Source organism: Mytilus californianus, unplaced genomic scaffold (assembly GCF_021869535.1).
Source record: "Mytilus californianus isolate M0D057914Y unplaced genomic scaffold, xbMytCali1.0.p SCAF_1, whole genome shotgun sequence".
NCBI lineage: Eukaryota > Metazoa > Mollusca > Bivalvia > Mytilida > Mytilidae > Mytilus > Mytilus californianus.
In genome coordinates this window covers 51,110,256-51,123,061 of record NW_026262581.1, presented here as the reverse complement: position 1 = coordinate 51,123,061, position 12,806 = coordinate 51,110,256, and the positions used below count along the sequence as shown (strand labels likewise).

The following is a 12,806-nucleotide window of genomic DNA, read 5'->3' as shown; positions in this document are numbered from 1 at the left end:
ACCTACTTTTTGGGCTTACATTTTGGACCTGTTGACATAGTTTGGACACGAAAAATGATTGATTGATGGTTGCTTAAGGTCCAGTGACAAATATTGCATACATATTTAGGACGACCTGAAAAAGGAAACGTTAATATAAATGACATTTCAGCCACCCAGAGGAAAAAATTGAGCTGTGAAATTTTGTAGATGTGTTATTTAGGTCTTCAAATCTTTTTTCTCCGTCTACTATTTATTAGAATCAATATTGTCATATTTGAGATAAACTTTTACCTAAGGCATAATTCTAGTCTGATATAAATAGAAAAGTTGTTTTCTGTAATATAGTTGTTTGTATTCTTTGTAGACCAATTGTCTTTTACAATAAAGAAACTATTGAACATCCTATTTACACTTGTACTCCCTATAAATTACAACTTTGAAACAGACAATAAACATTACAACTTAGACATTTTTTTTTTAAAGTTTAAAAAAATTATATCGCACTATGTAATGTTCATCTAATGTGATTGACTTTACTGCCTACATTTCAATCTAAAGAAAAAGACCCCCCCCCCCCCCCCCCAAAAAAAAAAAAAATGTATCAAAACAAAAAACCACAAAAAAAAAACTATCAAAAAACAATTAAAAAAACCAACAAAATTCAATTAATGGATTTTCCTTATACTAATATTGGAAAATATCAGCTGCTCGATTCCTTTTTTATCTCAATCCCTGCACTCTCTTGCTAAAAAGATTTATGTGGGTGTTGCAGTTGCTTTTTACAATGTTATTTTATCAAAGTTGACCTTAGATGGATATGGCTATTTTTTTAAGGTCCTTTTTGGTATTATAGCTCTTCAACTGGTTCTGTTCTTATACATCCTTGGCTTTCAAATATTTGGCTTTGAGCGTTGATGATGAAGGTAAATCCAGAAAAACGCTTCGGACGCATGAAATTTATAACATGTTGTTTTCATTTTTTATCAGAAAGCCATACAATTGATATGTATTTTTATTCAACGTAATATCAACATATGCAATTATACCACGTCTTCTTATTTTTATATATGATATAATTTTATTAGAGTTATATTCTCACACTATGACGTCAGTACAAAAACAAGTTATGAGGGGGAGAACTGACGTAATTCAAAACAAAAACAAATACATATTAAAAAAAGAACGTTATAAGAAAAGAACAGGATAATCAATTTGGTACGAAATATTCTATTGTCAAAGATAAATGCCAATCATCATGTGGGAGTGAAGAAACTCAATAGTCACAAGATGTTGCCAAGTGTTGTGAACACAGATGTCATTTTCATGAAATCATGAAATCATGTTATTATTAATTTTCCATGTGATCTCATGTGACTTTCTTTTGAATGGGGTGACCACTGTTGTTTAATAGGATTATTTTAGAGTATTTTCTATTTTTATTTGATCTTTTGTGGTCATTTAAACATATACAATAAAGTTAATCTTTCAAAGAGAAAAAATATTAGAATGTGTGATTCACAAGCTTTCTACCACAAGGTAACGCTGAAAGTAAATAGAATAGAAGTTGCCTCCCATTTAAAGAGTTAAAGATAATTATTGTTTTTGGAGGAGATTGTAAAATATGAAATTATTTTTATGCACAATGCTTATTACCACAAAACACAGATCAAGTTTGAATTTTGGTGGTGTCACTTTTATCGTTCTAGAGTTATGCCCCTTTACAATTTTTCGTTTCCATTCTCTTACTTTAGTTTGCCTCAACCAAATGTTATGAAACTTATACACAATGCTTATAACTACAAAACACAGATCAAGTACAAATTTGGGTAACGTCGCTTTTAACGTTTTTGAGTTTTGTCCCTTTATAATGTTTTATGCAAGCAGGGGCATCATCTTTGTCCCATGGACACATTCCCCATTTATTTTTCTTTACCAATATTTTGTATCAAATATATCCAAAATAAATGACTTATTTTTTTTTTTTGGCCCTGTTTCTTCAGTCATTGTTCATTGAGTATTTTGCATAATTTACATGTTAAAAGTATTGCTATTTTGATTTCAACATTTGCATTTTGCTATAAAAATTATATACAGGCAAGACAAACATCTGTGTCAACAGTTTATTTTATCAACCAAAGATTCAAAACATTTTATTTATCTGTCTGCATACTCTCTAACCTTTTACCTCAAGTCTCTTTTCAATAAATATGCTACTTTGAAACATATGGTGCAGTATTTGATTTTACAATGAAACAAAATATGTGCAACTTATCTGTAAATAACAAAAATCACTATGTGGTTCAATTTTTTCAAATTGAAAAATGTAATGGTTACCTGCAATTTCAAATTTCTCTCTTTAAATGGTAATCTTTTTTGTAAAAAAAAAAAATATGCATCAAAGCATGAAGGTGATTATACAAATGTATTTAAAATCTCTCTTCTTAACAAAAGTGTTATATGCACATTGCACATACTGCATCATTAAAATGTTTCTTTTTAAGAATAAAATCATTCAGCATATTGTAGATTATCATTGATTTTCAAAATGCAGTTATCCTGTTCTTTGTTCATTACAGCAAATGTGAGGTATAAAATTGACAAATATGATTTTATCTTTTAAATGTTTTTAAACAATTAAACAAGATTTGTGTCATAAAATTTAGGTCAATACATTAAATAAAATAGTCAAACAGATGCACAGAATTAAAAACCGATGAGAAATTCTATATTTGGCAATTGCCAATAGTTTTTGAGAACTTATGTATGAAAATTAATACATTCAGATGGAGCAGGCATTTTCTTAAGTTCAAAATCTCTATTTGCAAATAGATTTATTAAAATTAGGTATCTGTGTTTGAAAAGATGAATAAGCATACATTGGACCTTATTTGGTGTCTAAAACTACAGCATAACATTAACTAAGAAGTATTTACCTTGCAGATATACATTTCAATAACAAATACAAATACATACAGAGATCATTACGTTCACAGCAGTATGACACTTTTGAGCATTTCACCATTTTTGGTCATATTAGCACTCACAAAATCTAGAAGTAAAAAAAAGGAAGTTTCAAACAAATTTATATTATTTATATGGACACTTATCTATTTTGAGCTCATCTTGCCCAAAGGGCCAAGTGAGCTTTTCTCATCACTTGTCGTCCGTCTTCCTTTGTCGTCATCCGTTAACTTTTACAAAAATCTTCTCCTCTGAAACTACTAGAATAAATTTAACCAAACTTGGCCATAATCATCATTGGGGTATCTAGTTTAAAAAATGTGTCCCATGACCCCACCTGCCAACCAAGATGGTTAAAAATAGAACATAGTGGTAAAATGCAAGTTTCGTCTATTATTTTGAAAACCATTATTAATAGAGAAAATCTGACAAAAAATGTTCAGAATGTTGAGCTCTACCAATTGATCATTGACGTCAAAACTATCAGGCGACTTCTTATAGGAGTTATTGCCCTTAAAAGACAAATTTTACCATTTTTTTCACATTTGCCTTTTACCATGAAAACTATAATAGATAGAGAGATACTTTAAGTTGCAAAAATGATCAGCAAGACAAGATCTACAAATAAGTATGCATGGTTGTAATTGTCAGTCGACTCCTTATTAGAGTTATTGACCTTTACTGATATTTTGCGTTTTTGCCTTATATCTTAAAAATTATAATAGATACAAAGAAACAAGCACAAAATGATCAACAAGATAAGATCTACATTTAAGATAATATGGAGGAAATTTTCCAACAACTCCTTAGTGGAGTTATTGCCCTTTAATGACGTGGTATACCATTGACCGTCTATCCGTCCGTTGTCAACATGTCAAACATTAACTCAAAAAAGCTTTAACCAATATGCATGAAGCTTTGTTGAATTTATATCTATTGACGTGAGCCCCCTTTCGTTTTTTATAAATTTCAGATTTCCTGTTTCCGAGTTTTGGGGTTTTATTCATTAAAAAAGGGGGGATTTTCCAGTTTTCCGACAATAACTCAAGAATGCTTTCACCAACTTGCAAGAAATTTTGATGAATTGTTTATATCTATTGACATGAGCTCCCCTTTCAATTTACAAATTTTAGATTTTACGTTTCCGAGTTACAGGGTTTTATTCATAAAAAAAGGGTGATTTTCCAGTTTTCGTACAATAACTAAAAAATGCTTTCAGCAGTTCTCATGAAACTTTGGTGAATTGTTTATATCTGTTGATGTAAGCTCCCTTTAGAATTTTATAAATTTTAGATTTTACATTTCTGAGTTATGGGGTTTTATTCATTAAAAAAGGGAGGATTTTCCAGTTTTTGGACAATAACTCAAAAATACTTTCAGCAGTTCTCATGAAACTTTGGTGAATTATTTATAGCTATTGATGTAATCTCCCTATTGATTTTCATAAATTTCAAATATGACATTGAGAAGAAATTGAACTTTATTTGTTTATAGTCTGACAACAGATTTACTAAGTATTGCACAACAGCAGAGTGTATTGCACAACAGCAAGAAATCTTTAATTGAATATAAATTCAATTCATATAACCAATTTCAAGTTCTTTGACTACATTTATTCAGAAACCTATAATATGTCAAATATTTAATTACAATCCAATTTCAGACCTGTATCAAGCTTGAATATTGTGTCCATTTTTGCCCCAACTGTTCAGGGTTGGACCTCTGCAGGCGTATCCAGCTGCGCTCAGCAAAGCAGTTTATTTTGCATTTTGCCATATATGATAAAAATTATAAAAGATAAATAGAAACTTTTTAAAAATAACAAAAATGATCAGCAAGGCAAATTTTTCTGATATAGTTAGTAGACTGTCACTCTTCATATGAGTGATTGCCCTTAAATGTGGATTTTTTTTACCCTCTTTTGTGTTTTGAGCAAAAACTACAGAAGATAGAGAGAAACTTAACAGACAAAATGATCAGCAATACAAGATCAACAAAAATGAAATTTTTTTCATGAATTCTATTCTTGTCTACATTGTTGGAGAGAGTCCATTATTGGTTATGCACATAGACCTAGGTGAGCGACACAGGCTCTAAAGAGCCTCTAGTTTAAAGATCTTATGTGTATTTTGTGTCTTTGAGTTACTCTCTCGTAAACATATTACCTATTTTCTTTTTATTCATATTCATTCTTTTAAGAAAAATATCTGAATTGTGTCATGTCACACAACATGCACAATGTGTTTCCTTATTAAATAACAACATGTAAAATTTTTCTATGTATATACATCCCACTCAAACTGACCTAAAATCCTATTTATTCATATCATAATGAAGTTTACTTGATGTTATTACATTTGAAATCTTCTTATTGCACTTTGATGTTGTTTTAATACAATAAGAATCAAATTTTGTAATGGCACACAGTGCAGTTGCTTGGCATGTCTTATAATCAGTGTAAAAAAAAATTAGTTTTCCAATATTCTTTCAATTTTTACTTCAAGTAGCAAATTTTACAACAGTTTGAAAAGATTTTTTAAACACAGATCTTTGCTTTGATATACAGAACTGAGGATTATAATATTCACAATCTGTTTGAATTTTTTCACTCTGCTAATGATGTGAAATAAGATATTTTCAAAATGACAGCTAAATGTGCGAATATATCATTGCACAGTGAATTAATAACAAAACACTGCAACAGCAGGTTTAGTTTACCAAATACTAACATTTTAATTGAAATTGATGTTTTCTTTTACAGCGGCATCAGCAAGTCAGCAGCAGCACCAGAAAAAGCCAAAGATAATTACACCAAAAATAGAAACCCCAACGGCTCTTAATCATCTGTTTGTTGGCAGGAATAATGCCACGTCCAGGAATAGATGTGTCACAGCTAGTCCTCGTATTGCGTCAGTTTACCCACAGTTGACTAATGATCCGCCATCCAGGAGAAATAGTATTCAGAAAAACTCCAAATTAGAGTTAGGGGTCAAAGGACAAAGTGTTAAGACTGAAAAAAATGTTGAATGTGAAAACATTGTCAAAACTGATAGAAATATGAATATTGCTCAAGAGAATAATGATATTAAAAACATTGATGATAATCATAATGAAAAGGAGGATCAGGTAGGCAGACATGATTCTGCAGTAGCTGAGAGCTGTGATATAACTACAGAATCAAAACATAGTAAGGACGAGAATGAACTTGATAATCATATGTATATTAGTGGAAATTTGAAAAATTCTAGCTCAAACACTCCAGTTGATTCTTTGATTTCGCTCAGCGTAGTAGATGACACAAATAAGTCTAGTCAGAATTCACATGTTGTTGAAAATCAAAATTCAGGAACATACCAGACCGAATCTGCAAACAGCGACACAGAATTGAATGAAAATGTTAGCAATATCACAGACAAGTGCAATACGTATAACAATGATCCTCATAGACACTCTTTAGTAATTGAAGGTTCTGAAAATGTTCAAGGATGTTTAGATTTGTCAAATGATTCTGGATTATTCTCAACGACCAACTCTCTCGAAATTGATAATTCCCCGAAAACAAATTCCAGTGAATTATCTCCCTTAAAAACAGAGAAACGAGATGAAAGTGGTTGTAACCATAATGGTTCCATTGCATCACATGAATTCATAGCTCACAGTAAATCAAAGTCAGACAGTAGTGGAGAAAGATCACCATTGAACAGTGTCCATCATGATTCAAAAAAGGCCTCTGTAGAACGATCCATCTCAGCAGATCCCAGTGGGACATTTGAAGCAGAGGACAATCTGACATCAAGGTCAAGGTCATTTTCAACTGACCAAGCCCTGAGTGATTATGCCAAAAGTAAAAGCAAACCAGCAAAAATGGAAAAGCCTTTTAATCCATTTCCTGTTAAACATTTTAATGAAAATAGGAAGAAAAATTGTGTTAAACTTGGTTTGTATAAAACATCAACTTTACAGGAATTTGAGAGGCAATGTAAAAGTAAATTTTTATGGAGTAAATGAATGTATGGTTGTTAATTCATATTATGTTATTTTTCTTGTTATAAATTTTCACTTGGTTATGGAGAATTCACATTTGTTTTTATTTCATTCTCAAAATTTGAATGCCAAAAAAAAATGTGGTGACTAGGAGCATATGATTGGTTAATTAAGCACTGCAAGTCTTTTGATTATCTCAATTCTTAAATAATAACAAGGTTTGATGTATTATACTGTGGATTCATTTATTTTCGTGGGTACCAATTTTCGTGGATTGAGGAAAACTAGCATTTTCGTGGATATTTGATTTTGTTGTTTTAACAAAGTCTGCATACATTTCTTCAGAAAACTTGTAATTCGTTGAACATTTAAATTCGTGGTTCTCCTGTACCCACGAAATCAACGAAAATTGGTATCCAACGAATAATAATGAATCCGCAGTAATTGAAAATATTCTTTTGTAATTATCAAGGTTCAACTAGATAAAAAAAAAAACTAAATTTGAATCATTGCTGTCAAAATTATGAAGGAAAATGTACTTGAACCAAAAATCTTTTATACCAGTTTATATCTGTAGGTAAAAATCTTAAATAATAGAATTTAAGAAAGAACTAAAAATGTATTTAAAGATTGACAATGTTTTGATCTGGGAAGACTAAGAATGATTTTCCTTTGATACTACAAACTTTATTATTATGATTGATTATTTTTGTTGAGTTTCTTTCTAGTTCTATGAAATGTAAATTTCTGTATATATATGCAGACAGCTCTTTAAAGATGATGCAGAAAAAAGAAATCCTATACCAACATTCCATATGAAATTTTTGAAATCCTAATTGTTATTTATTTTTGTTTATTTTGTTATTTTTTGTTGCATAATACAAAGTTTACTTTTTTGGTTATTTTTTCATACTTGCTTAAGGTTGTGGTTTACATATTTCTTTTTTTATCACATATATGTATATTGTAGTTTAGTTTATTATGTAATAGATTATAATTTAGTATGTTGAAGTTAAACAGGCTGATTTGAATGTTTTAATTTACTACAAATTTCGTGAAATGGGAGATTTTTTTTACCATTTTGACTGAATATTATATAATTGAATATTTAAGTTTTGATCATATGAACAACCGGGTGACTACCCCCATTGTATTAGAACTTATGAATATAGAAGAACTGTTAATCATATCTTTTACATATATATTAGATTGCACAGTTTAAACATGTTGAGTTTATAGAATTTAGATATTTCTCCACATTCTTGTAAATTAAAACATTTAATGAGTTTTTCTGAATGCATAAATTGCAGAAGAAATATAATAGTACATGCAAACTTGTACAATTGAAGATCTCTTCTGTTTTTATTACACATTCATGTTTGGTTTCTTTTATATATACCTGTCCTCGACAGGACTTAATTATGGTATACCATAGTCTGTCCGTCCGTATGTCAACATGTTGTACGATAATTACGAAATTTTGTTCGGTTTGTCCTTCCAGGGTTATGGGACTTTAACCCTCAGACTTGAGGCTTTTTTCACGTCACACACTTACTTAACTTGAGTTTGCTTTTATCAATTTACTTAAAACTTTTTGCAGTTGTTGGGATTGATAAAAGAAAGCGTATTTGTCGCTCGATAGTTACAGGACTTTAACTGTCAGATTTAAAGCAATCTTTCACATATTGCACACTTACTAGAGTATGCTTAGATTGATTTGCCCAACACTTTATGCAGTTATTTGGGTTGATTAAAGGAAACTCCCTTACCATTTTGAATATTTTCTGGTTTGTCTTTTTAGAGTTATGAAACTTTATCAGTCAGACTATAATTGATTTTTCACAAGTTGTACACTAACTTGAGAATGCTTGAATAGATTTACTTAAAACTTTACACAGTTGTTGGTATTGCCTTTTAGTAAAAGTAAGATAAGTTTTGATTTTGAAAATTTTCTTAATTTTGATTCCAGACTTATGGGACTAACCTTCAGATTTAAGGTTATTTTTCACATGTCACACACTTCTAGCTCTAGTATGTTCATTGTGAATGTAGGCGCCCTTTTGATTTTGAAAATTTTCTGGTCTGATATTCCAGAGTTGTTGGACTTTTCAAGTTGTAATTTAGGCAATATTTAGATGCCTAATGACATCCTTATGCAACTTTATAAACTGCCATTTTACTGAATGCTGATCAAAAAACTTCTTTATGTTCCATTTTATTCTTGCAACAATTTCTATATGCAAAAGAAAAGTGTATCTTGCACTCCTGGCACAGCTATTTATGTTAGTAAATAATACAAATTTGAAATTGATATATTTGGTCTGAATATGTATCTGGTATGAAAAAAGTCAAAGACCACAAGTTTTGTCTTGAAATAATTTTGTAATTCCATATTGGATAACTTTGGTTACAGTACTTTTGACAAAAAAACAAAAGTCTATCTCTAGAACCCTCATTTGAAGAGTATGGCTTTTCATATTCTGAGTTTTACCCAATGAAGAGTCTCATCCACTAAGATATGCTGCATTATGACTACAAATTTTTAACATGCTTCATGTATACAAATTTTCATCCCTTTTTCCTGTGTGTAGTAATGTTTTGCTCCCTGTTTTGTTTAACAACTCCTTGACATGTTTCACATAATAACTCCATGACTTCATATTGACATAATACATGAATTGGGTATAGCATGTGCAATAAAGTAATATCATTTCATCATATATTGCTCTCATTATTATGTAGTTTTGACTGTATGTATGAATTAATTAATTATCCTAACAAAATTGGTATCTGTTTAAGTTCAATCTCGGTGAATACATTCTAAATCGACAATTTGATTAAATAATTCCATCTTTAATTTGAATAATTCAGATAAGGGTTGTAATCTTTTTTTTTGCATACGTGTACAAGTTATGTAATATGCATAATAGTTATGAAGATGTACCAAATTGGTTGTTCTATCGATTTCTCTTTTATAATTTAGTGAAATGACATTTTCAATTAAAAATAATTCTCAGCAACTACAGAAAAAATATTATATTTATTTTAAATGCTCTTAAAAATTAATTTTCTTTCATTTAGATAAATTCAATTGTTTTTGTTGATGAGTAGCAGTTCACACAAAATAAAACATTTGCGGCAAAAAGAGGCTTCATATTGTAATTTTGAGTTCCAGTGGTATATAATGGGTGTATGATAAAACGATTAACTCAAATATCAAATTTCACTGCAAAATATTGAGTTGTCTCCCATGTAAGTGATGTCTTACAATTTCTTATTCTATATTACTTTAAATATGTCAAATTTTATGGGTCTGAAATGTGAGTATACCAAAAGAGAGTATTACTGAAATGAAATAAAAAGTATTTTTGTGAGATTATTTATACCATTGTTAGTTATTTGTGTTTAAAATTGTTGAATTTTCATAGTTGTGAGAAATAGGTGCTATTACATAATATGTTAATAACATTCCTGGATCTTTTGAATTTATCTGTGATTTCCCCCCAGAAATTCTATCTTTTGTCTTAATAAAACATGTATTAAAGTTATTTTCTTCATTTGTTTTATTCATAGAAAGCCATATTTGAAAACAAAAATCAGTTGAGTTACTGCGTATTTTTATTTATTTTAGTTGGTATTACTTTTCATGGATTGAGGGAAAATAGTATTTTTTTGGATATTTAATTTCATGGTTTTGCCTAAGTCAGCATACGAGCCTATATAAAATTTCTTCATCGAACGTTGTGATTTATTGTTTACCTATACTCACAAAATCCATGAAAATTGGTCAGTTTAATTTTAGATGTCATCAAGAGGTTTTTAAAGTCAACTGTTGACACAGGACCATGCCCCTCAAAATAGTCGTCAAACTGAAATGTGCTGATAGTAATGCAACTTTATAGAAAATATCTTTGATCTATCACAAGTAGTTCCTATCAAACTGACTTAAGCAGAAACTTAACATTGAAACTTGCTAATTAATTGGGTGTCACTGGACCATGTCCTAGGAGGCATGGCCTCGAAATAGTCATCAAACTGATATGTGCTAATAGTAATTTAACTTTTATAGAAAATACCATTGATCTATCACAAGTAGTTCCTATCAAACTGACTTAATAAGCAGAAAACTTAACAATTGTTGATGCCTCAGCCGCATCTAAAGCAAAAACAAAAACATCTATGTCTTGCTTTCAGTGGTTCATTGCAGGTGAGACATAAATGTTGGATATTAGAATCAATATTACTATGGTGAAACATTTATATATGACTTGACCATATATATTATCTGAGTATCAAATGAGTCTTTTAGTTTCAACCCCTAACTTGTTTTTAAATAGCTTTAAATAAAATTGAAATAGAATTGACTAGTTGAAAGACACCTGGTTCATACATGTAGTTTTTGCAGTAAAGTCTATTTCATAATTGTTGTAGATAAAAATAAAAGATGCCATGTCAATGAGACAGCAATCTAAGAGCAAAAGTGAAACAAATAGACCTCTAAAAGTCACCATACAGTCAACCATGTCGAACTACCTACACTATATGATAAACTCTCAACGCAATTAAAATCAATATACAACTTGGGAATAAAAAAAGAAAGACTACCAAAAAAATAAACATAAAACTATCATCGGACAAAATCATGAAGAGACAGGAAGACAACCACAGATGAGATTTCTGCCTTGTAGATCAGCTTCAGAACTGTAGTGCATGTCTAAACTGATGAAAATCAGATATGCACAGCACATAAAATTCAGATGTGACGGAAATGAACTAGAATTTACCATAAAACAAGAAATTAAGATGTAATAAAATAATGCATAAAATATCACTATTTTACAGATCAGTAATTTTACTGCTTGAACTTTTGATACTAATTGAAAAAATATTCATCTGAATACAAATCCTGTACAGAAAACAAAAATAAATAAAAAAAAACCAGGACTTTAAATGTCTTTCATGGAGTCTTTTTTCACCTGTCTCAATTATTAATTAAATGGCACATTACATCAACAACTTGGAAAGTCAATATTTTTTGAGTCAGGAAAAATTTGAAATGAAGGTGATGAAAAATGTTATATCATAAAAAGAGATTTTGTACAAATGTCAAATAAGATTTGAGAGTAAGAAACACAGTATGCATATTAATCAAGAATCACTACAAATTTAATGAATTTGCATATGCATAGTTGGTTTCTATTAAGATGTTTACTGTAAATTCAGAAATTATTGCGAGGTTTTTATAAATGCGAATAATGCGACTAGGTGAGTATTGCAATAATAAGAACTTACATTCTAATATCTTATACAAATATCAGTATGCAGATTCTCCTGAAACTCTTCAAAAAACCACAATAATAAATGCACGCAATAATTTTGAATTTAGTTATCAAATTTGCAGACCCCTCCCTAAAGCCTTTTGGAGTCCTGCAGTGGTTCTAATTTTGCCATGTTCATACTGGATGAATGATTTTAATCTATAAAATGTCTCCACCTTGGATATATGCCTCATACCCCTTATAATACATTGTATGTCTCAAGAGAAGACTGCAGAGAAAAGGCCACACACATATAGTATTTTAATGTGCTATTGTTATTATTTCCTTTACTGTTTACATTTCAATATAAATGCGGTCATTTTTCAGAATTTAGACATTGTTGTGAAAATTTTGCCTTTCTAATTTTAACTTGAAGGTAACCTTAAGAAGTGACCACAAATATTATCAGAAAATTTAAGGGAGGATGAGGAATACAAAAGGTATAAAAAAAAGTGCCTAAAAATTGTTTGACTGAAAATGGGGTCCAACCAAACAGTGATGGTGTCAGAGATCAACTACACTTGATGGCTAACTATATCATGAATTATGAATATGAATGCT

General features: G+C 30.0%; 1 protein-coding gene across 2 annotated transcripts in view; it reads left to right on the top strand.

Annotated features, from left to right (window-relative positions):
• The window catches only part of LOC127720656 (TBC1 domain family member 30-like), a 76,081-nt gene extending 65,606 nt beyond the window's left edge, over positions 1-10,475 (top strand). For both annotated transcript variants that reach the window (XM_052227376.1, XM_052227382.1), the window contains one exon: positions 5,705-10,475. In XM_052227376.1, the coding sequence (XP_052083336.1) occupies positions 5,705-6,951 (1,247 nt within the window). In that variant the 3' untranslated portion in view covers positions 6,952-10,475. The remainder of the gene's footprint in view (positions 1-5,704) is intronic.
• The last annotated feature ends 2,331 nt before the right edge of the window (positions 10,476-12,806 follow it).